The sequence below is a fragment of the Theropithecus gelada genome, chromosome 1, assembly GCF_003255815.1.
Source record: "Theropithecus gelada isolate Dixy chromosome 1, Tgel_1.0, whole genome shotgun sequence".
Classification (NCBI taxonomy): Eukaryota; Metazoa; Chordata; class Mammalia; order Primates; family Cercopithecidae; genus Theropithecus; species Theropithecus gelada.
In genome coordinates, this window is record NC_037668.1 from 189362265 (window position 1) to 189388178 (window position 25914).

At 41.5% G+C, this 25914-nt stretch overlaps 1 protein-coding gene across 1 annotated transcript in view; it reads right to left on the reverse strand.

Annotated features, from left to right (window-relative positions):
• The window catches only part of PAPPA2 (pappalysin 2), a 301019-nt gene that overhangs the window by 145116 nt on the left and 129989 nt on the right, over positions 1–25914 (reverse strand). Inside the window, exons 5-9 of the mRNA XM_025354616.1 lie at positions 13944–14237; positions 12045–12237; positions 8485–8606; positions 4741–5230; positions 1611–1739 (exon numbers count right to left, since the gene is read on the reverse strand). Of these exons, the coding sequence (XP_025210401.1) occupies positions 1611–1739; positions 4741–5230; positions 8485–8606; positions 12045–12237; positions 13944–14237 (1228 nt within the window). The remainder of the gene's footprint in view (positions 1–1610; positions 1740–4740; positions 5231–8484; positions 8607–12044; positions 12238–13943; positions 14238–25914) is intronic.

The window sequence follows — 25914 nt, forward strand, 5'->3', positions numbered from 1 at the left end:
GTATGGCTCCTTGTTTTATGTGTAATGTGGTGCCTTTGGTTAAGCCAGATTTGGAGTTACATACCTTCTCATTGGATGGAAGCACTAGTTACACAGAGAAGAAAACACAGGCAGAAGTTTCAAGGAATATTTTGATAAGAAACCTCGTGAGACCCAGTAGTCAAGCAGTGCTGCCTTAGATGAAGCTGCTTTAAGGCACGTGAGAGAATGTGCAAAACCAGGGTAGGAAAAGAGCTCTCCAACCCTTTCAGCCCCACATGCTTCAGGCAGAAATGGCACCCTGGGGCTGCAGGGTGGCCACCATTAGACAGCTGCCTTGGAAGACGCTAGGGCAGGGGGCAGAGTGTTTTGTTCAAGGAGGGTCCTGCCAGTGTAGTAGTGGTTATCCAGCCCCCCAACACATTAACTGGTGGGCTGTAGGTTTACAATGAAGCAACCAAAACAGAGAAAACAACAACAGTATCAAGTGGACCTGTCCTCTGCAATGTGAAGCATCCCAGGGAGAAATTTGATTTGAAATGAAGGAGGGAAGGTGGCAGGCTGAGGCTGAGTTAGGTGGCAAGGGACAGCACATGAGCAAGGTTGAGGTGACTTCAATGGCTTCTACATATTACTGAGGGCTGGGAACATTTTAGTGTTTATACTTCTATGACAAGGAATAGACTTACTATAGTTTCAGGATCTTAGACGATTGAGGAGATAAACAATGTTTAGCGACTGCTAAATGATGGGATGGAATCCCAAGAAAGGCTACAGAATTGATTCCCAATAGGGCTTTAAGATACGATATATCTTCACTTGGTCTGGGAAAATACAAATAACCCATCTCATTAGGATGCAAAATCTAAGACAAATCACAGTGTCTGTCTTCCAGCCTCCTAATCCCAGCAGCTTTATATAAGTAATAAATAAGGCTAGATGAGCATTAAAATTAGGTTGATGTAGGGTGATCAACTGTCCAGGATTTCCTGGGACTTAGTATTTCTAGTGCTAAAACCGGGAAAGTCCCAGGCAAACCAGAATGAATTAATTAGTCCTCTATGTTAATGTCACAAAAGGGCAACAAGAAAAGTAACATGGTATGTTAAGAAATAGAAAGAGTGATTCCATTTCTACCTTGGTGATGCTTACAGAATAGCTGGAAATTATATTGTTATCAGTTCTACTAAGGCTTACATGAGAAACTGAAGATCCGAAAGCTATACTGAATTTCCTCAGATCACACAACTAGTTAGTAGAATAGGCCATTTGTTCAAAAGAGATCCTCTTTCGGCATCATTTGATGAGTAACCTTCTTCTGCATAAATTCCTTCCCTGAATCACTGTCCAGCAGTTGCTTGCTGAGGCCATAAAAGGGGCTCCCAGATAATCAGTCTCAATACCTCAATACTCTGGGGTTAGCTATAAAAGTGGGTTCCTCCATAACTATTTAGAGATGCCAGATCTCAAGACCTGACAAAACCAAGTCCCAGATTTTAGAATTTCAACACTAGAATCAAATGGTGCCTTGCTCCCTACATTTCCAAAACAAGTCAGACTCCTGAAACTTCTGTTCAGAGCAGTGTCCCTGCTCAGATACACACATACACACACACACACACAATACTCACTCTGACACCTTCCCATCTCCGCAATAAGGAGCTCCGTGAATGTGGTTCAGAGGAGGCGAAGCTTCTCCCAGTTCTCCTCCAGCTTCAGCTAGAACTTGGTACCGATACATCTGCCCAGGTGTGACCTCCCTATGGAAACCAAAGGGTTTGTGACCACTACAGCCACAAAGTGAGGCATGCCCTGGGTCCTTCGTTGATGGTTTGCAGAAGTTGAAGGGAAATATTATGGGAAACATAAAAGTTAAACATATGCTGCGTTGTCTAAAACAAAGATCAGGGCACAGTCTTACCAGAAGGTTTGAAACCATATTTATTTCTGTATCCCTGTGCGTTGTACGGAGTAAATGCACAGTAAACGCTTGCTGTGTTAACACTGAACTTAACAGTCCTAGTCAATCTAGGAAGATGGTATTTCAAGTGCATTTTTACCATGTTAAAGCAAAACAAAACTATTTAAAAGCCAGTCTTCTGTATCATCAAAGTAATCAAAGAAACTGGAGATTAAAGCTTCAGTGTTTGGGCTCAGGAAGGCCCCCTTCTCAGGTCTGCGATCATAGTTTTCTCTCAAGAGAATTTTTGTCTTGAGGAGACTGAATCCTTAGGAGTAAGATAAACTGTCTCATAACAGAAGGTAGGAATACCTTTGGTCACAATTTGGGGGATTCAAGAAGTTCCACAATTAGAAATGTGTTAAACAACTGCTCACCTCCAAACTTATTAAAGTATGTAGGTATCAGGAATGGAGTCGTATCAGTTGACCCTGGAGACAGAAGGAGCTTGTCAGACTCTCTAGAGCCCAGCTGCACTGATTGTGTGGTGAGGGTGAAAGGCAGGACACTGAGAAGAGGAAAAGGGCTCAAGAAGGGGAGCTTCTGATCCGAAAGACAAATTCTGTCTTCATCTTAATTTTGCCCAGTGCCTACCCTAATTGGAAAACTATCACCAAAGTCAAGCTAGGATGGGAGTTACTTAGTGAAACAGGATCTCAAAGGGTTGCTGGGACTACCGTGAGTGGCTGCCATCAGTATTCTGACATGGTTCTCTCCTCTTTAACAGACTTTTCAGCTCACCCACAAAGCCTCCACTCCCTCAGCTGATGCAGCAACCAGCAACCAGGAAATGTCTCAGGGTTTCAAAAACATCTTTAAAAACCTCTGTGCTGGCTTTTAAATATTTAAATAGAAAAGAAACCTAGATATTAAAGTCTTTTAAATTTCCAAATTAGTTACCCCCACATCCCCCAGGGAAGCAAACCTCTTATGAGAATGCCAGATATTTCTAAAGCAAAACCAATTTTACATCCTAATCAATGCTGACAGTTTCCCTTTACAAGGCGGTTTCCGTCAGACTGCTTGTCCAGCCATGCATAAAAGCTTCACACTTTTCTGTGGCTGGGGAAAGGACTGGATGGAAACATCAGCATGTGTTTATGTTTCTTGAGGAAAAACTCAGCAGCAGGTAGCCCACGCCCTCCAGGATCTGAGTCTGTAAAAGGCAGTGTTACTGAAGCAAGAGGATCAAAACGAGATCCAGTTGAAAAATTGGATTTTAATTCCAATTTTGCTATTTACTAGCTATTGAACCAAATCAAAGTTAAGCCTCAGATTTTTCATCTATAAAATGAGATATTATTGACCTTAAACATGTGTGTGTCTTTGTGTGTGTGTGTGTGTGTGTGTGTGTGTAGCAAACTAGATAACAAATGTCATCTTAACTGCCTTATTTAAGAAGTTCAAAATGACATTTCTTTTTTCTTTTTAAAGCTACCTTTGCATTTGTATTAGCTTTTTGGTCATTTCACTACCTTCTAATTCTAATTGACAGGCAAATATGGGAAGAAAAATGTAATGAAGTTCAAGGTGGACATTTATCTCTATTTTTTTTGTAGCTATGGTAGACTGCCAAATGACTACCCTGTCCCCAATGTACCCTTCTATGATGTGACTTTGCTGCCTCTCTCATCAAAAGGGAGGGTTTATTTTGCCACCCATTGAGTCTAAAATTGCTGTGTGACTTGCTTTGGCTAGTGGAACATTATCATGAATAACATAAAGCAAATATTTGAAAAGTGTAAGCATTTAGGGGCTTGCCCTCTCTGCTGCTGGAAACCCTTCCACTATCATGAGAAGCCCAGGCCAAGTCTTGAGAGACCATGAGGAAAGAGGCCCTCATCTCTCCAGCCATGCCAGCTGTCTCAGCTGTGCGGGAGGTCATCCTGGGTCATCTACCACCAGCCAAGTCAGTCTATATGAGAACACTCAACCCACCTATGGGAAATAATGTTTGTTGTTTTAACCTTCTACATTTTGTGATGATTTCTAATGCAGCAAAAACTAACTGACAGCATCTCTGATAAAACTTTGTTTTGCCCTATTTCTGCCCTCAGGGCAGTCTCCAAAGAAGGTTATGTGGTTGAGAGAATTTGCCTTTGGAGGTACCAGCCTCCTGCTCCAGACATTGAGTTCTTTGTAGGTAAGGACCTCATCTTAGTCTGTGCCCCCAGCACTGAACATGCAGTGCCAGGAACATAGCAGAACTCACTAAAGGTAGGAAGAAAAGACAGAACTAAGAGAAAGAGGAGAGCTGGAGGAGAAAGATAAAAGAGAGTTGGTTGATGGGGGGTTGGGGGGAGAAATGAGAGAAGGGGAAAGAATGAAATGCATATCATGAATGAGTCATGGAACTGAGTGCATCGTCTTGTCTGCTGGGCCCTTGGCCTCCTTGCATAGCACTAGAAGAATTGACTATACCTTATAAATGTTATGGGGTCTGTGGCAGATGATCAGACAGCTAAAGCAAAGAATTAGAAATTAAATTGTCACCAGACAGGAGTATGTGATCCTGATCAACTCATTTGTGGCAATTATGTTCAGTTCAACTGAAACATCTCATACACTAACCTGTTTTGTCCATAATCATGACGATGGCATCAGCAATCAGACACCTGCTTGCCCCTTTGTGGGAAGTGTTTTTCTTTACCTCAGATACGCCGCTTTACAGTAAAATCCCCTCTGAGAGTCTAAACATTCCTCCAACGAAGGGCATGACTGAATATTAAAAAGCGGGGAAAAAGTAACAAAACCCACCCCCAGAGCCCCAGGAAGCCCCATAGTCATGCTACCAAACTCACACGTCTGTGAACTTCCTGTGAGGATGTGTTACCACCACGGGCAAACCACTGGCAAATGGGGGATCGCGGAGAACCTGGTACCTCACGGGCCTGCAGCCAGAGCACAAGGGACTGTGGGGCTGAGAAGTCAGGAGCGCTGCATCAATCTCTATCCTCTCATCGAAGGTGTAGACTTTCACCCCCGAGACCTTCCCATCCACGTGCAGTTTGATAGTGAGTGGGATGTCACAGAAAGTGTCTAAGGGGCCCAGGTGCACAGACTCCTTGTTTTCCAGCAAGATCTCTGTGTCAAAGAGGACCTGCGAGGAGTCCAGGAAGAAGGAAGTGACCCACAGGGTGAGGGTGTCAGCTTGGACCGGGTATTGGAAGAGCAGCTCCAGGCTACAGCCTTCTGTGGGGCAGGGGACCGTCATGTTCATGTGGTACAGGTGGACCTCAGGGCTCCAGGCCTGTAAGCTCGGCTCGCAGGGCTGATCTACGTCAGGAGGACCTGGTGGGAGATCAGCAGAAAGATACATCAGTAGCAGCCATTAAAAGTCAGAAAATGAGTAGCCCTTAGCAGCTAGAAAGAGGAACTACAGAGAGAACGCTTAGAATTCCTGTAGAAGTTGGTCATCTTAGCAGGTTAGATCTTAAGTACTAGTAAGAACAAAGTTGTAAAAGTAAAAAGCATTACACTCTTGTTACCCCATTCCTGTACATGGTGCCCTTAGCAAGAGGAAACCAGCCAGGAATTGGGAAGGGAGTAACCCACATCCTAGGTGGAAACATGAGGCTGCTGCAGAAAAGTCATATCCTTAAAGAATCCTTGAGGAGAGAATTACATGTGATTAGTCCATTCATAACTTACGATAAATTAATGCTTCTGAAGACCAATGATTCCACCCTGTCACTGCAATCTTTGTAGGGCTCTTCACAAAACTCCTTTCATTCCCTAAGATCCCACCCTGGCAATCCTTTCAACTGATGGTTAGATGAACTTTAAAACCATACATTGAAATTTCCCTTTCAGTTCAGGTATGTGTAAGCAGGTAGGTAACTGCAGGCAGGAAATAGAAACACATACTATGGAGTGGGAAAAAAATGAAGATTCAGTAGCCAATAAAAATGTAATAATAAAAAATCAAATATCACAAATCTATGAAAGTCAGCTCCATGGAAATAATCTACCCAAATGGTTTTCTTTTCTGTCGTGTGAGGGGAGTTGAAGAGAGAGTGTTGAATCGAGAACCAGCAGAGTCAGGCCTCCTGTGCCCTTAGCTGAGTGGCTGTGGCACATCTTTCTATGCCTAAGTTTCCTCTTTTAGAAAATAAGCGATAATGTTTAACCCCTGCCTTACTAGGGCAGTGTAGATCTATACAATGTTCTAGAGAAATTAAATATCTACATTTACCAAAGTAGAAGTATTTAGCCCTTCAAAATTTGGAAAATGAATTATGTCCCAAAGCCCAGAGAAAACCAGTTCAAACATTGCAATTTCCCTTTCAGTTCAGGTATGGGGAGCAAGGAGGTAGCCGCAGGGAGAAACTACAGCAGGAAACATAAACACATATTATTAATTTCAAAAATATGTGTGTGCAACTATGTGTGTGTGTGTGTGGTGTGTTACATTTTATGGTTTTTATTGTTTTTCACCTATACTGTGAGTTGATTCATTTATTATGAGTTGATTCATTCATTCAACAAAAATTGGTAGTGTACTTCTAACGTAGGTATTAGAACTAATTTAGGTATTAGAGATACTAATCTAGGTATTAGAGATAGAGGAATGAACAAGAGAGACGAAAGTCTTGCCTTTCTATATCTTACAACAAATGATAGATGCAACAATAAATATATAAAGGGATATAAAGTATAATACTAGGTAGTAATGACATCTGTGAAGACAAGTGGAGGAACATAAGGTATACAGAATTACGAGGTGAGGCTGGGAGCTATTTTAGGTTATGAAGCCAGAAAATTCTCACCATGAAGATGACGCTTAAGCAGGGCATATGTCTGTTTTAGTTTTCTAATCCCCATAGCATTTAGAAAACAGTTGGTGGTTAAGTAGTGCTCATTAGACATATTTATAAATACGTGTGTTTGTGCCAGCTCTGTTAGAGATTCAATTACTTTTATAGTGTGTATTTTAAATATGACCTGGTTCTTCACCCTTTCAAAGTAAAGGAAGACCAGTATTTCTTATTATTCATATATACTTAGTTTATTAATGATTTGTGAATTAATGCTTGTGAAGTCCAATGTTAGTAGTCCTAAAAACTTCTGTTGGCCTCTTAACTATTATTATGAAGCCCCCAACACTAGCAGAATAAAGGTCCTTAGAAATCAGCCTAACAGTGGCACTGACAGTCAAAACGTTTCTAGTATGACTTCATGTTAAAGCATGAAATGGAAGCCCTGAAAGTTGACTTGGTTTGCCTCAAGACACAAGAATTAGAACCTAGAACTTCTAATTCCTTTTACCTCTCTCAGATAACTGATTTTTTTCCTCCCTAGAATTAAAAAAGAAAAAAATACTGGGCCAGGGAATCAAACAGGCATTAAAACACCAGCACAGGACAGACTGTTTGCCACACACACAAAAAATGGCTCTTTATGAAATGCGAATCTGTTTAGAGTCCAAAGCAGTAAATTTTATACTCACTTTCCATTCTTCCCTGAAAATTCTCACTTGAAAAAAGTCATATACAATCAATCAAGTAAATTATCTCCTTCCAGATTTATCCCTGAAGCCCTGTCACTTGAGTGACTGGGAGCTCAGGATTATATCTTGCAGATACTGTAGACTCTCAGACCAATATTCTCCTTTTTTCATGTCACAATCAAGACTGCAGATTAATTCAAACAGGACTTTGCCCAACACATCTTATTTAATTGTTTTTAGTGTCTTAATATTTTAAAGGCAAAGAAAAAAGATGATAATTAGGTAAACATTAAAGATGATGATGATGGAAGAAGTCAAGCCATTCATTAGGAGGTGCTAAAATCCTGTCAACAGTATTTTCTGACTTGAACTGGGAAAAGATTCGTGCTGTAATTTATCTTAGGGGCATGAATGTACATATGTGAGTGAATGTGTGACTATTTGAAAAGTTAGGGGAGGTACAGAAAAAAAGATAACAAAAAATATTTTCCGCTTCCTGGAGCCTAACTCAGATCATATCCAAAGCACAACCAGTACCAGTGATTAATAGACTCATAAAATAGCATAGACAAGAACGATCAGTGTGGAACACCTGGTTCCCCCCACCCCACCCAGACTCGCTCAGCCAGTGCATGAGTGTTCTCTGCACTGTGTTCTCTATTACTCTCCTGATATACAGGAGTAAGAGGTCAGCTTATACTGTCACGTGGCACGGCTGCTCCAAGGACCAGTAGGCACACATAACACTACACCTCCCAGCTATCTCACCCTGAAGTCACACCCTGAGTTCAGCTGACTTCTCCACCCTTCTGTCCTATATGCTGATCTCTGCTTCACCACAGCCATGGGGCCTCCATGTTAGACACATATGGGACATTCTCCACACAGCAGCACCAGGCAGTTTCTGCAAGGCTCCTGAAGATGTCCAGCCAAAACACATACAGACAGACACACACACACACACACACACACACACACACACACACACACACATACACATTGCCTTTTTCTCGCCATGTCACTACTCCACTCTTTACCACCACCCCCATCCTCAGTGGTCACCAGGTTATAAAGAAAAAGCATCATGGTACTTTACCCACAGCCTCCTCTGGGGTCCAATAACCTGAGGAATCACACACCCGCCGGGAAGAAGCTGTGTGCACATACTGACGAAATGTCCCATCTTCAGTGCAAGCGCCACACATGCTGCCTGAGGCCCTGGGGAGATGAAGAGATGGAGATGGGAGATGAGGAGAGTTCATCAGATGAGTTGGGATAAGAAAATTAGAAAGACCTTTGTGTGGGGAGGGGAAGGGTTGATGGTTAGTAAGGACCTAGAACAATTGTATCTCAATCGTTTTTTCTTGTGTGGATCTCATCTTTGCAATATTCAGTGACATGAAAATTTCAAGATCATGAAGCAGAAAAATTTAACTAAGTCATAAAAGAGGCCTTTGGAGATGAAAGTGGGCAGTTTCTGTCCTAGGAACTAAGTAAACACCAAACAATTAAAATCTGAATCTTTCAACATAAAATTCCCTTCTACACTGACTCTCAATAAGTCATTTAAAGCCTCCTTGAATTTCCCCCACTAAAACAGACAATAATTTCCCACATAAACTTATTAGCTATATGTGTCCTTATGTTTTAAGCTCCCTACTTTAAATCACTTACATAAAATAAAAGTCAGGTGAAATGTAATGTCTCTTGGCTCACCATTGCCCTTGGGGATATATCCAAATTATTTATCACGACTCAAGGCCCTTCGCAAGCTAGCTCCAGCCTCACCTACTGCAGTTCCTTTCTGAATTTTGTATTTCCAGCACAACGAACAGATCACCATTCCACAAATACATCATGCTCTTCAGCTCCATAAAACATGGAGCTCTCTCTGCTATTCTCTCTCAAATAGCCTTTCCAAGCTTCTCTGTTTAGCAAACTCCTACTTACCCTTCAAGAACCATTCAAGTGTAAACTCTGCAGTAGCACTTGAGTACTCCCTTCTCTGTGCACCCACTTCACCTGCTGGCTCCTCTCTTAGGACTCTGCTATGTGGTGTTGAGAATTTCCATTCCCATTCTTTCCTCTCCTTTGCCTGTGAGCAGGTCCAGACAAAACCCTATTCCTGTTTATATTCCCGAAAGGTAGCACAGGGATTGGATCCAGCAGTCCCTCTGTGAATGCTTGTTTTATGGATATCCATGAGGTGATTAATGCAGTTTATGAAAAGTTCTACAAGTACCGTAACTGAGGTAACTGGAAGAGGTAGACGCAATCATAGCTACTACATAATAATGGTAAGTCACTTCATGGGGCTTGCCTCTGATCCTTAGAATCTTTTTAGAAGCCCACTTGTGAATGACGCATCTGAAAATGGAGGCATCAAGTCAGGGTCTCTCAAAAGGTAAGAAAACAAGAATAACATCTTGTAATATGCCAGAAAAATACTATTATAAAATAAAGGTAGTGATTATGACAGCTGCTCCCATTTCTGAAGTACCTCACATAACTGGCATTGTGCCACTATGTCGTGCTTTTCATAAATGATTTCTAATTCCTATAATAACCTTATGTTTACAAATGAGAAAACTCAGGCTCAGAGAGGTTAAGTAAATTGCCTAAGGTCACAACAAGTTCCTTAATTCCTTTGAGCAAGTTCCCAAACACCATTGAGAGTCCAATACTTGGGAAACTAAAAGGTGTAGTTAAGATCCAACCTCCGACTCCAATCAGCACTCACTTCTAATGTGAACATAATTCCAAAGCTCATTCTTTTGATGCACTTGGCCCTTCCGGGGCTGCTGCTAAGTGCGTAACTGGGGCTCTTCTCTGACATAAGGGTTCCAAATACCTGCTGGGGTGGAGTAAACACATCTCCAAGCATGACACAAATTGCTGGGCATGTGACGTGAGTCCCCCTGACACACATGTTGGGAGGTCTCAAAACTGCAGTCCACCTAGCTGAGAAAAGGAAGCAAATTGCAGGCTTTTCTGCCAACAGACTCTCAGCACACCCGTACTGATGTCCGCTTTATCGTAACGTTTGTACCAGAGAGAGAATTCAAAGATTAAATTGTTTACATGTGTTACATAAACGGATGTAAAACTCTGGTTTGCACATACCCAAAGAGGACTTGCTGTTCAGGCAGTTCGACCAAAGCTGCACAAGGTCACACTTGTAGGAAGATGATTCTCACACACATCACATAGATGTGTGCTGACTCACAAACAGAGCCCATGAGGGTTTGGGCACTGATGACCATGAAACTACTTTGTAGGGTTGTGAGGTCTAAGTGGTGTCACACACTAAGTATGTATCAAGGTATCAGGGACAGGTATCAAGATCCCAAGAGGCTGAAACACCACTGTGAAAGAGGATTCACCATCTTCCTCCTATCCCTGTCTCTCTCTTGCCACTCTCCCTAGGCCTTCAGCAAAGCTGAAGGGCATGGAAACTTGCTCCAGGGACACCCTTCTCTTTAGCTGAGGCCTGACACCCAGAGGGAAAGTGTGGTACGAAGAAGAGATGTGCTAAATGAGAACGCTCTAAATTAAAAGAAATCATCCATTCCGTGTTCCTTATTCCCAAATTTCCACTGGACTCCCCAGTTCACCTCTAGTCAGTTGTGGGGTTTTGGGCTTGTCATTGTATGTTTCTCTACGCCTCAGAATTCTCACTTCTTTAGCAGGAGCTGTGTTTACTGCAAAGACTAAATAAGACAAGTGCAAGGAAAATACCTCGCACAACACTTCACATACAGTGCAACCAATAGATAAGGGACTGTCGTTATTTAGAATATAGCAGTAGGTTTTGAATGAGGTCAACCCGCACAGGTCACAGAAGGGGTTCTGGTCCTTCTCAGTGAAACCATATTCTCTCATCCCCCACCAATTATCAGATGTCATTCATTTTCCTACCTTTCCTTTCTACAATAGTTTATCTGATATTCTTTCAAACCAATATGCAAAGGATGAATGAAAGTTTTAGGTGTAATGCTTTTCTTCAGTAAACACATATTAGGTGTCTGTTGTGGCAGGGCAAGAGACAAAGAGATAAAAAAGAATCCTGCCTCCCCCAATAGTTACCAGTCAAGTGGGGCAGATAGGAAAATAAGCAGAGGATGACAATTCCATGAGATAGTGGCTGTAAGAGGGGGAGGCATAGGAGGCTGAGAAGGTGTCAGAAGCACCCTCATAAGTCAGGGAAGCCCTCTGATGCACAGCTTATGGCAGTGGGCACACTGCCATCCACCCACACCCAGAAGTGCCTGGAGAAGTATGCTGTAATCCCTCCCCCAACACCACTCTGCAAGTGGCAAGCCACCACTCCACCCTCATGCCACGAAGGAACAGCTGACAGAGGCAAATGGCAGATGCCCTCTCAGTTCTGCCAATTTATCCCTGTCACATTGGTCAACCTCTCCAGGCCTCCTTGAGGGGGATTGAGCACTTAGGATGAGCCACTGGCTCCCAAGAGAGCCCATGAGTTCTGCTAAAGCAACGAGAACAGAGCAGGCTGGAGCAGCAGCTCTGAGCAGTGGTGCACACATTTATAGTTCCAAATTGGAGTTCCCCTGGCTTCATATTCTTCCTCTTATTTATATGAAACGCCACAGAGAAATAAAACAGCTCACCCATGGTCAGTGCCTCTCTCACCTGTCATATACAACTCCACTAAGAGGAGGCAGCCAGTGGATAGTGAGGGACTTGTTGGTCTGTCCGATGATCATAGGTGGGATAGGGATGGGGGTGGGCTTTCTGCTTTCAGTCCACTGCTGATAGACCAGGTCCAAATAGCAATGCATTCGGGCCACTTGGTTAGGGGTAAAGTTGTCAGTGCAGTTATCATCTGTGGAGACAAAAAAGGTAGCACAAGAGATGGAGATTTTAACCCATCAAGTCCACCAAGGCAGGGATAAATTGTGCCTTGTTCATGGCTGAGTTAACTTATTAGGCTCAATGAGCACTTGTTAAATGAATGAACAAATGCAATCTGTTCCAGAAAGGGTCTAAGCTGGAAAGGGTAAGAGAAGACAGAGACCAGAGATGTAGCAGTTTTACATCTAAAGCAGGGTCATGACCTTAAAGTTGGGCATCCCAGGGTGAGACTAAGGTTGCTCTGAGTTGATGGTTGCTTATTCAGCAAACCACAAGATGGCAGTGTTTCAACAGATGGCCTTTCCACTTGTGAACATTTGTGGAGTTGCAGACACCTGCTTTATCGCCCAGTGACATTGGTGAGTATTCAGAGCTGCTCCAGGGGAAAGAGAGCCAAATGTCAAGGAGACAGCAGGGCTGGGAATGGTGGTCTCAGCTTTACTTTTGGATCTGGCAAGGTCTCTTTAGCAGGTACATTTTGCATAGGGTTGGAAAGGGAGTTTTCTTAGTGCCAGGGACTTTTTCAGTGAAAACACACCAGTCAAGTACTGCCTCACTCAGCTTCTTAAATGTTTCCTCTTCCCACTTCAAAGGTGCTGCCTCCAGACCTCTGCCTTCTGCATGGCATCGTCTGGTGTCTCTGCCCCTTGATGGGGGAGGAAAGGTGCTGGTGCTTACACGTCTGACACACCTGAATTATTCACCGCAATGAAAATCAGATAGACACATCTTGAAAGGTGACAGACAGAACTGGCTCATCATGCTTTCTTCTCTTCAAAGTCATGATCAGGGTGTAGTGGTTTATTCTTTTTTGGATAGTTCTAGAAGAATATGTCACCAAACAAGACCCCAAAACTTATGGAAAAAAATATCTTATTTCACCATTGGACTACGTAATCAAATCAAATAAGTCTTTAATTTTAGGGAAAAATTTGAGTCCAAATTTTAGGAAACCAGTCACTATTACTTTTCACCAGAAACAAGGAAGGCATGAGAGACAGTGAAGAATAGTACAGAAGCTAAATTAAGGAAGGAAAGATCAGATGACAAGTTTTTCCCAGGGCCAGGAAGATGCCATTTTTTTAAAAAAATTAGATGTCACCTTTTGGTGGGGAGAGGGTGGCAGGCAGCTAAGAATTAGTACTTGGCCAGTGCTGGAAAAAGAGAATCTGATTTTGTTTGTTTTTAATAACATACAGTAAAAAAAAAAAAATCCTGAGCCTAAATTAACCAAGCCACCTCGTGGACCAACTTCAAAAATAGTATAAAGGGCCACCTTGACCCATAAACTCTTTTCCTTTATTTCCACTGGACTCTTCTTCAGAGTAAATGTCTAAGAATGTGGGCAAAAATTAAAAAAAAAATACATTCTAGAAGTCAAGGGGATCACAAGAGGGCTTTCAGCTCTGTGCCTTTTTTACTACCAAGGATAGAAGTATATTTTTAAATATCTAGTAGAGGAGAATTCAGTGAACAAAGTACCTTAATATTTCAGTATTTCTTCAAGCTCTTCAAAGACATGAAAAAATAATAATACCCTGTAATAAATACACTTCAACTCTCTGACACAAAGGACCACTTACTCATTCTCCCATCAGCTCCCACACCTCCACCCTCCCAGCTCTCAAAGGCCCCCATGTATTCTTAATAGAAAACAAAGCAAGACAGTGGTGATACCCGTGTAGCTCATGTAGTTGGTGAACGGAGCCCCTGGGAAGCGAGTGAAGCCACAGGTGTCACTTATGGCCTCAGGTTCCCGGCACAGCTCGCTCTTGGGAGTGGGGGCGGTGTCGGCACAGAGGTCTCCCGTTTCCATGGATGGCACTGTCTCCTTGCAGGGGTCATTGCAGGATTCTCTTTCACTGATCCCTTTAAAGACGTGGTAGAGTCCCAGAACATGTCCCACTTCATGGATCATGGTGTCCATGTGGCCAGGCATCCCATAATAGGCTGGGCTCAGGACAATACCACCTGCAATGAAAGTTTCAAAAAGCCTTTCAGAACACAGAATGAACAGCAGCTCTCCAATCCTTCATTGTGTTTTCTGATAAACATCAAATATTCCATTTCAGCCTCTAAGGAGTCACTTTATAACTTCTGATGACATACAGTCATTGCTCTTCTTTCTTGCCACAGAAACCCTCTAAACAAATTAATACACATTTCTTTATCCTCTACATGGGTGAGTGTTATACTAGAGGCCTGGGATAGCAATGTTGACATAATAGAGAGCCAGAATTCTCAGCACTGTATGCATATTAAAATCACCTTGGAGAGTTAAAACAAGACATACAGGGGTTCAAATACTACCCCTGATGAATTGAGTCCAAACATTCGAGGATGCAGTTCATGCATTGACATTTTTAAAAACTTCCCAGGTTCAGAATCACTACTCTAGGCAAAAGCCCATGGGATTTGGAGTCAAGGAAATCTGATCTAACTCCTGCCCCTCCACATCCCAGCTTTGAGGACTTGAACAGCTGTCTTGCCTCCTGGAACTCAGTTTTGTTGTCTGTAAAGTGGGGATGATAACACTAAAATTTGTTGTTGTTTTTTTTCAGTGTTTGGCACATAAAGGAAATGACAGCTGTGTAGGCTGCTTCTGATTTAACAATCCCTACTCTCAACAACTAGTTAGACAAAAGATAAGTTCAATTGAACTACCACAAAATTGGGAATGTCACAGTCACTATGAGAATATGCCCCACCCTCACTCCCCCTAAATCTCCATGAGAACACGAAGGGATGTGTTTCAGGGAAGAGTTCATTGCATCCAATCAGGCTTAGATGGGAGACTTAATGGTATCATTGGAAACTTACAAAAGGAAAGGCTAAGGATCTCTGAGTGACCCAACTTCTATCTGTGTAGCTTGTTGGAATCCTAATCCCTGCTTCCCTCCTCTCCCATGGTTGAGCCACCTAGCTTTCCTTCTTTACACCCCAAAATTGTCAGGACCAGGCCTAGTCTTATCTCTGGGAGATGAAACAGGGAATGTCAACATCCTTGGATCAACCCTCTGGGGTCCAAGGTCACCCCTGGCTGTGCTGCCCAGCTGGCCCTGCCCTTCTGTCCCAGGTCTGATCCCAGTTCCCAGGACTTGCTTCACTTCTCACACCTGAGTCTTCCCTATATCAATAGTCTTCTGAGTATAGTAGGTCCTCCAGGAGAATAGCTCTTTCACTTGCCAGGTCATATTCCAAGGACTATGTCCTATTCCTGCCTCCATTCAACATCCCTTAGACAACCACATACACAGCTTTATGGGCAGGAGACAATCACAGGATATCTGGCACCACACCCACTGATCTACCTAATAGGCAGCTAAATTGACTTTCTTGTGACTACTTTACTGCACAGGACAGTTTTTAAGTCCAAGTTCCAGTCTTTCCCAGTTTACTCAAACATACTGACCTTACTCAAGCCATGCTCAAACTCATCTAAGATACAGTGTCTCCTTTCACATCTCAGGTGAAACTAGACCTCACCTCCCATGTTTATTATTTCTACTACTTCTGGTAAAATTTTTATTCTCTAAACTTATCCTTTTTTATTTCTCTTTTTTTATAAAGTTATTTTCTGAATATTTATTTCATTTGTGCATCATGATGTCAACATAAGGTTAAACTAACTTAAAAACAGGTCTGATTCAAGAGTGCCTGTTATTTGAATAAACCTGGAGAAACACAGTATTTCCACTTTCCAAGAGCCCACACTTCATGTTTACATATCCGATGGCAGCAGTAATCATCACCAATGTTCATGTACAATTATTCCTCCAGTCCTCTAACGGCAATATCAACCTTTGCATCAGTGGAGATAATTCTAAGAGAACAGCTTTCTGTTCTTTCCAGGTGCCTTCACCTTTTTCATCCTTTTTCCTCCACCACACTTCTAACCTCTACATATGTTTAATCCCTTTTCTGCCTACTCTTTCCTTTCTTTCCCCCATTTCTAAGTAAGTTTTGGCTTAAAATAAAACTAATATTCAGAAATAGGATTTTGAAAGGCTACACAATTTACCTATAAAGTTTAAGTATCTACATTGATTAGTTTTCTTCCCAAATTGGGTTTATAAAATCTGAACCAGGGTAATACTTTGAAAAAACAAGTGGCATCAGTGGTTAAATATGCTTGAGGAAAATGCAGCATGCCATACTATCCTCCTGAAAAATCCATAATGTACATGAGAGTGAGCTGTTGTATTAAAGGCCCTGAAAAGTCCTTCATCAATTGAGTTTTACCCTTTGCTTTTCAAACTTATTTGAACACAGAACGTGTCCGAGGTAGAATATCTTTTGACATCTCTGGAGTACCAGATGTCTCAGAGCACAATCCAAGAAACACTACCAAAGACAGAAAAAAAAAAAAAAAAGTTCAAATCAATAGTTACCTTCTACTCATATATTTTAGCTCTGAGCAAAATATCAAATATCCCCACATCCTATGGCCAGCCAGGTCCAGGTCCTTTTGTGATCTCCTTCAGTTATAGATAAAGAAAATATAGATGAAAAGAAAGATGGTTCTAGGAAGAAAGGATGGCAAAATCAACATGTGCCAAGAAAGGAGGGATGACCAGGAGTGTGGACTGGAAACACTTGAGAATACGGGGTAATCATTATAATATTGAGCTTCTAATCAACCAGCAGAAGTCTCTACCTCAACCCCAAATGAGATGTTTCCAAATCTAAAAATATTTTGCAACAGCCATCTTTCAATAAACCAGCTTGTTTATAACTGGAAGAAGAAGCATAAAAATGCAAGCCCTCAACACTCCCAGGAAATCCCCTCCATACCCAGGACAATTGGCCAGGGTTCTCCAGTGTAGCACTCTTGGTGCACATTTCCAACACAGAAGAATAAAATTTTAATCAAACAACACTTACATTTCCACTAAAAACATAGGCATTTTAACACACATTTGCAAGTTATATTTTCAATTGCAGAGAGATGTACTTATGCTAATAACTCATTTATATGGAAGACATGGCAACGGGTTTAGTAACTACATGTGTGTTAACTAGAATATTGCACAAAATAAAGAAATACAGAAAATATAGAACAAAATATTGCTCTAATTTAGGGATGACTGTTGTGCACACCAACACATGTTGAGAACAAAAATGCCAAGGTCCTAGACCTCTTATAGTAATTCTATATCTACTACAGCACCAGATTATAAAATTATCCCCCTGGACTAGAACGAGAGGAGCTTGGAGTGTGAACCATTAGCTGACCCTCACTCACTCCATGGCCTTGGCTGTTCAACCTTTCCCCTAATCTCTTCATCTGTAAAATGAGGGGGTAGATTGACTTATCACTAAGATTTCTTCCCATCTGTATTCCCAGACTCTGAGAGCTAACATGCAGGCTTTGTGGGACAGTCATGAACACATACATGTAAAGGAATCTGTATTGTCCTGGACTGTCACTGCCTCGGCCTTGCAGTTTGTGTTCCAAGACTCCCAACTCTCAGTGGCCTGAGGGAAAGGGGAAAGCTGGCAGTGAGAAGCCAGCCATCCTACTCTCGGACCTGCTGTGGATTTCCAAGTGACCCGGATTAGCCACCCTTTAATCCTCACTCCCTCTCCACTGGTGATATGGTTTGGCTGTGTCCCCACCCCAAATCTCATTTTGAATTGTAAACTCCATAATCCCATAATCCCCACATGTCAAGGGTGGGACCAGGTGGAGGTAACTGAATCATGGGGGCAGTTTCCCTCATGCTGTTCTCATGACAATGAGTAAGTCTCAAGAGATCTGATAGTTTTATAAGTGTCTGGCATTTCCCATACTCGCACTCATTCTCTTTCCTGCCCCCCTGTGAAGAGGTATCTTCTGCCATAATTGTAAGTTTCCTGAGGCCCCCCAAGCCATACTGAACTGTGAGTCAATTAAACGCCCTCCCTTAATAAATTACCCAGCCTCAGGTATTTCTTCATAGCAGCATGAGAACGGACTAATACAACCGGTTTGCACCCTTCATCCACTCTCACAGATACGGGGTCTCACACTTTTCTTCCCACCCACCCTTTATTCCAACCAAATCAAACTTGTGACGTTATTAGGGAAAGGAGTTTTAATCACTCACAGACACACATACTCACATTATTAAGGAGTGGGTTTTCATTACTCACTGAGATACACACACACTCACATCGATGTAGAGGTGAGGAAAGACATTAAATTTATTTGGTGATTTAGTTTAGAAAAGTTCTTTCATGTTTCAATAAAAGTTACACATACACATGAACTCATGCCAAAGCCAGAGGGAGGCATAAAGACATGTTGCCCAAAATTTAATAAGAGGAATGCAAGCATTTCTTTTCATTAAAAGGAACAAGATGTGATAATAAATAATAAATAAAAACTGAGTGGCCAGAGTGGCAATCCCTTCCTGCCATCACCAGCATTTAAGTATTCCCCCAATGAGGAGGAGGGGGCCTGAGGGACTGTGCATTCCCCTGCTTTCAGGAAAAGCTGCAATCCTTTCTCAGGGGCAAGATCATAGGAATAATGAAAAAATAGTCAGAAATGCTACTTGTCAGTACCATTTTATATTAATATTCAAATGAACCAGCATTATCTTCTGAAGCTAGAATCTGCACACACACTTTCTTCCAGTTACATGGGTCAGACTGTGCGTGATTACATGTGGTTCCTGCACCACTGGGCAGAAGCTTCTCTCTCACAAGGTAGCCTTTGGAGGGTCCAGGGCTCCTTCTTTAGCTGGCACTGTAAAGGTATTGATCCTGATATGGGGAAACACTCCTTAAAAGCTCTCAAGGCTGTTTACTGATCTGTTTAATGGTAATAACAAGAGATGCTACCTCAAAGGATTTTCATGAAGATTAAAGTAGTAAGGTAAATAAATAAGCATTTAGCTTATCTCCTAAAACAAAGAGACTCAAAATACGTATTAGACCATTTGTCAATATTATTATTCTATGTGCAATCTGGCAGTACACGTTCATTTGCCTATAACCTTCATTGGCTCCCACCTAACCTTCATTCATAAAAAAATAAAAAAGAAGGTGGGGCCTGACCATAAATTAGACAGACCTCCCAGATTGAAACCAGGCATTGCCAAGCACAGTAGGAGAACAACCTCAACAAGAAGCTCTGATTTTCCTCTAAGCTGCTCATACTTTGTCTTCATGTTGTTCTGATCCTAACAACCGCAGGCATCCAGAAGACAAGCAAGACTTTGAGAGGGCTGCAAATAGACAAGTGCCCATTCTCTTCATAGACAACATATTAGGGTTCAAAATTTATTCCTGGCAGTCTGAAATTAGGCTGCTAATTGCAGGAGGAAAGGAAATCTTACCAAATTGGGACTGCTGGCATAATTCTTCATAGACCTCAAATTATTGTTAGATCAGATTTACACAAGATGTCTTTGTTCTATAGTGCCAATAATCATTCCCTTCCAACTCTCTAGTTATGGGGAATATGATTATCATTTTTATACTCAAAACCTTTAATTTTTACCATTCCTTATCTTGGATGACAAAATTGAGACACAGATGAGAGATAAAATATGATAGTAGAATGGGGAGTGGGGTAGGGACGAGATTCCATCCCCTACAGTTGAATCCCTTCTTTGGTGTTCCTGCTCTTGTCTGACACATTGAAACAGGAAGAGAAAAGAAATGCACACACATATTTTCAACTATATCACAATGCTTCAGTCTCCACTCTGAGGCACTTTCAGGCGCCCCCCACCTTCACTCACTTCCCCAATGCCCATCCTGCAAGACTGTCGACGGACTGATAACAAGACCAGGAATACTTACTCAGGGGAAACTTTAAAGTACTAGTGTAAAAGGATGGAAAAAATTTGGAAATACTAACATTTTACCCTAGTGGTTCCATGCTTCTCTTCTCCCTACTCCACTCAATTCACAATGCCAGACTTTTCCACATGTATTAACCTCACTAGGAAGTAATACAACATAATGAAAAGCAAGGAAACAAGAAATCCTTTTTTGGCTGTGGGGTTTCTAAGCCTCTGCCACCTGGGTCCTGAAACGACTCCATCCACAGTTTAGCCAGCATGGTAGATGGATTGAAGACAGGGACCCTCGCTCTCACACTACCAACACGACCACTACCACATTAGCCTAGAAATGATTCTCCCAAGCTGAAAGAAGAGGAAAGAGGCGAAAGGTAAATAATGGAAATGAATAGTTGGTAGTGGGTCCAATAAAGTCGACTGTACCCTGACTTTCGAGCTGGAAAAGGGATAAAAACCCACAATAGGTTTGTGTGATCTGACAGCAGAGGGATCTTGCTTCATTACGGTAATAGATTCCTAAGTGGCTTAGCCCTAGAGAGGAACCACTGACCACCAGAGCTAAGCAGGAAGGGCAACACAGCCTGCCAGAAATTCCCTGAGGATGTCTCTGTGATGAGAACCAGGGTCATCTCAGGTGACCAGCATCACCTGGTGACCAAGGACAAAAATGAATCATTTTCCCTGTGGTCTCAGCACGTACAAGCCATCTCCACAGTTAGGTACAGCCCCAAGCATAACAGGCATAATTGACTGAGAGTAAATTACTACTACTCAGTAGCATGGGGGCTCAAAATAGAAATAAAGTTTAATGACAGAAGAATAAAGTAAGTTACATTTCTTGCATGCCTGAATGTGTATGCCAAGACTTGAACCCAGTGTGTGCCAGTACCATCAACTTGTACATGGAACGCAATATGAATGGGCTCCCAGCAACTGGGGGCCGTGTGTGGCACAGCTGTTTCTTAATGGACTGGCAGCAGGAGAACACATGCCTTCTTAGAAGATCTTTCAGCCTTGATTACAAAAGACAAGCCAAAACAATAAGACAGAGTTGTTGTGTGGTCTAGGGGATGGTGTGGGGGAAGAAAAGAAAGAATCTGCTAATTAGAAGATGAAATCTTAGTAGTAAACAGCCAAGCTTCCAAAGTGATTCTATATTTCTAAGTTCTTACTGGCTTTTCCAGGCTTTAACACAAGAATACCCAAGTGGCTCACGGTAAAGAGAATGATCCCCAAAGCCACCTTCAGTAAAATAAATAAATAAATAAATAAAATAGCTTTGGGCAGCTTGAGAAAAGGATATTGGCTGAAAAACTCTAAAACAGTTCTGTAAAATTTTTAGGGCTGAATATTATATGCCCATAAAACGGGGAGGTTGAGGGCTGGTCTGCAAGTGCCTATGTAATTACTTCCAGTGACTGGTGAAACTGCTCCTCAAAACATGCTGTCCATAATGAAGGGACAAAGTTATAAAACTGTGCCTTGGGGTCCAGGGAAGGAGCACTTCAAGTCAGGACAAGGAAAGAAAAAGTGGTGTAGGTGGACTGGTAGGCAAAGGGAGAGAAGGAAATGGGGACAATTAAAAATAATAATAACTGGAGCTAGAAAAAGAAGTGAATCTTTAAGAGAACCAGCCCAGAAGCCATTCATCTCCAAATCTCGTATTGGCTTGATTTTACAGCTTGTGGTCTCATTAGAAGGCAGTCTTTGTTCCAGTCAAGACTGAACCAAGACAAGCATGTGTAGAGGGTGAAGATTTTGCTGAATCTGGTGTCTTTTTTTTTTTTTGTCTCCTTGTAAACCCTTTCAGTTACTCCCATCTGCAACAGTCAAGCACTCAGGGAGCGCTAGCCACTCCCACATTGTGGAGAAAAGTAATCTGTTGAATTAAAACTGAAGATGTTATTAGCAAGGCATTAGAGACTTAATATATAACCCTTTCCTTGTTCCATTATGGGGGCAATGCTTCACACATGCACACGTGCACGCACGCGCGCACACACACACACACACAACCTCATGATGGATTCTTTTTTTGTCTACTTTGCAGGAAAATCATGACAGAATTTTAGGCACTATAGAGTATGAGTGGGGAAGATATTTCCTATAATTCATTTATTCATTAAGCATTATTGAGCATTTATCTATGCCAGGCACTGTTCTGGAGTATCAAGGATTCAATGAGTACTAGGACATGTTTTAGAAGAGAAGACCTTTCAAATCACCATATATAAAAGTGAGTATTTACATCACATGCTTTTAAATGCAGGAATCTTTGTTTTGGGCACTCAAATTTCAGAGTACAGCATTCAAATTCTATGCTAATTTTGTTTAAAGTGTTTAATATCCAAGAGTGCTCCCTGTTTTCCAAACTCCAAGGCACCCAGAATAGCGTCATTTACTAAATGTCATCTTCCGACAGTTAAATCATCTATAACAGAAGCCAAGGGGTAATTACCAGGAACAGTTCTCATCTTGTTTATGTCATATAGGCTGCCTAATGAATGACTATGACCTCTAATATTTACATGTGCACTCCAGTTTACACATCTTATTTATTCCTTAGCTCTCAATGGTGGCTTTGCTCTAGCCCAATCCTTTAATGACTAATACCCTCAGAGGACACGGAATCCAGTTAACACCTTCATGATCTACAAATGTTGGTGTGCCTTGGAGCACTCCCTCCATCAGGTTGTGGACTATAACCATGCTCAAGTCTCTTTCAATCCAAAACTTTCTTCATCACCCTCTAACCGTCACCTTCTCCACCCTAGTGCTTTATGCCTTCACAGTCAAACTTCTTGAAAGATCCACATCCCCTTCTTCACCTTCTGTGGGTTCCTCTACCTGTCCCACTCTGGTTTCTGCACCCAGACTCCACAGAAACAATCTGGTTGATGTTATCAAAGACTTCCCACTTACCATATCTATGAATAGTTCTTAGCACCTGAGGCTTCATTCACATTGTGCATCAATGTATCACAACTGATGTAAACTTTAATCTCAATATCTAACTATTCGGTTGAAAGAAAGCTGAAGTTTGTCCTGGAAGAACCCCTGCAAAAGTTCTGCATGAGGAAGGGGTATCTCACCTCCAAGCTAGTTTCTGCCACCTATACTGCTGCTGCTTTGCCTTCTCCCAGGTAGTGGTCCTACCCGTACCAACCCTGTGACAGGTACTCCACTGCAGTCCACTGGGCTCCAGGACATTCACAGACTGCTCACCTCCCCAGACCACCCACCATTGTTTACCCTTTCCTTCTCTGATTTGTAAGGAAGCTCTCTCTGCTTCTTACAAGCAGTTCTACCACTGCAAGCAGATGCATTCCTAAAAACACATTTCTTTCCTTTATAAAAGAGCCAAGATTTTTCCAGGGCACTGAAAAAGTTTCTATCTTGAAGACTGAAGGCACAACCAGGAAAGGCAACCACAGATACACTGTATTTGAAGCTTCTACTACTACTATTAAAGCTCATATTTACTGAACTCCTGCTGTATGCCAGACATTCTTCCTCATGCTTATTATCCCCATTTTACATATGATGAAACAAAAGCCCAGGTCCTGTTTGTTCCTATCCATGTGAAGCCATAACCCACTCCATCATTCAAATATTTTCTTTTCCCCCAGTCAAGAATCACTTCATCCGGACTCATCTGAAGATCCCTTATGTTTAAACCCCCATGATCCAGGTTCAAGTTTCCTCCCACAGGGTCCTCAGGTCTCATGCACCTGAGGGCATGTTGCTTGTGAGCTGATTGGGTGCTCTCACTGCTCTGTGGTGGTACAGACATTCTCTAGAACAATTAGGAACGTGGCAGACCAGAACACTAGGAAGTATCTAGCTTCTGTGCCACAGTGATTCTTCTCTCTAACTTGGCCAAAATGCCTGTGTGCTGATTTCATCTTTCTGCAGTAGCTGTGGACCCCACGAGACTTTCTCAAACTCTCTGTCTTTTGGTTTCCGGTACACCCCCTGATATCTTTTCCTCCTCCCTCTTCCATGGAAGCCCCTTCTTAGTTGATTTTAGAGACCTCTAGCTCAACATAGCCAAAAGCAAACTGGCTCCCCATCTGCTTTTCCTTTTCCTGCATTTTATACCTTGGCACCATCATCCACTTAGTCAATCAAACAGAACTTCTCTTTCCCCATCCCTCATTTATTCGAACAAGTTTTCTTAGCACTTACAGCTATAAATGAGAAACAAAGCAATATAATTTATGTTAAATCTTTTCTCATTACAGTAATAATTACTATTCATTCACAGACACAAGAACTACTTTGGGGTTGGGAGAGCCATGTTTATCTCCTTAAAATACACATTTCCCAAGTATTTGTTTTTACTAGTGATTAACCAACATCTAAAAATATTGTTTTGATCAATTGTAGAAGAGTAATCATTGCAAATGATAACTCAACTGAGAAGTGATTTTTAACGCTTAATAACTTATGTTAGTTTCAATGCTGATATCCTGTTTGTGAGACTGTACTATTGTTTTATAAGATGTTACCATTAGGGGAAATGGGTAAAGGTTATACAGAATGCTTTTGCATTGTTTCTGACAACTACATGTGAATGTATAATATCTCAAAATAAAAAGTCTAGTTTAACAAAATTTGATCACAAAAGAGTTGTACTCAAAATGTTTTTAGCTGAGAAACAGGCAACCAACTAGACTCTGAAAAAAATACATGTGTATGTTACATTAGTATAAAATTCTATATAAGTGAAATAGAAACACAAGTTTAAAGAGACAAAAAAAAAAAAAAGAAAACAATGAACACTTGCCCAATGTTTAAAAAGTACATGACCATGATTTTTTTTTTAAATAAATGATCGTGATTTTCAAATTGGTATGGTACTGAGAGGACACTTAAGAAAGTAAATTTAAGATTTATTTTTAAATGATAGTAGTTTGAAATAAAATTACATGCCCCAATTACTCTTTTTGCTACTATTAAACCTATTATTAGATGTTTAGATGTTACTTTGAGAATGTATGAAGGTTTGCTGAGTTTTTTGAGTCTCTTCACAGGTACAAGGGAAAAAATAAGTTTGAAGAGCACTATTGTAGCCATGCAAAGCACCCCCACTTCTAAGTGTGTGCTGAACCCTGCCATCTGCCAGTTCTTCTGCTCTGGAATGCTCTCCTATGTCTGCCAAGCAAACTCTTGCTTATCCTTCAATTCCCATCTCAAGCCTCAGCCCCTCTGGAAACTCTTTGTTAATACTTTCAGCACAATTTGGCACTTTCCTTTCTATGTTCCTGCCTAACTTCATGTATGGTGCCATCACATAGTATTATAAATCTGTATTACATATCTGTCTCCCAATCATGTTGTGCACTCCTTAAGAGCAGACTGTTTTCATTATTCTATCTATGGCATTGCCACAAAACACAGTCAAGCTTTTCTTTGAATGAATCAATGATGATGAGTATGGTATCCAAGGCTTATAAAAGGGCTAGTTTATGACTAACTTAAGTGTTCTGCTTTTAAAGATATGTTTTCAATTCAGGCATTGTTTACTATGGCTAAAAATGTTCAAACTACTGAATATTAGAGCTCAAGAGGATCCCACTCATTCATCCACCTGCAAAAAGATTTTTCTTTGTGTTAACACAGCATTGAAAGCACAAAATCATACGAAACGGCAGAAATGGTGTTGATGGCAAATCAAGATGACAAATTACCTTGGTCTTTTCACATAGTAACTTAAGCCATTGATAGTCAGAAATTGGATTCAGTCTTCAAACTTTCAGGCTAATGTGCTTATCTGCTAGGTCACTCAACAGACCCTGAAAATGTAGGGCCTTTACATGCTGACACAAACAGATAATCCCATCTTGAGT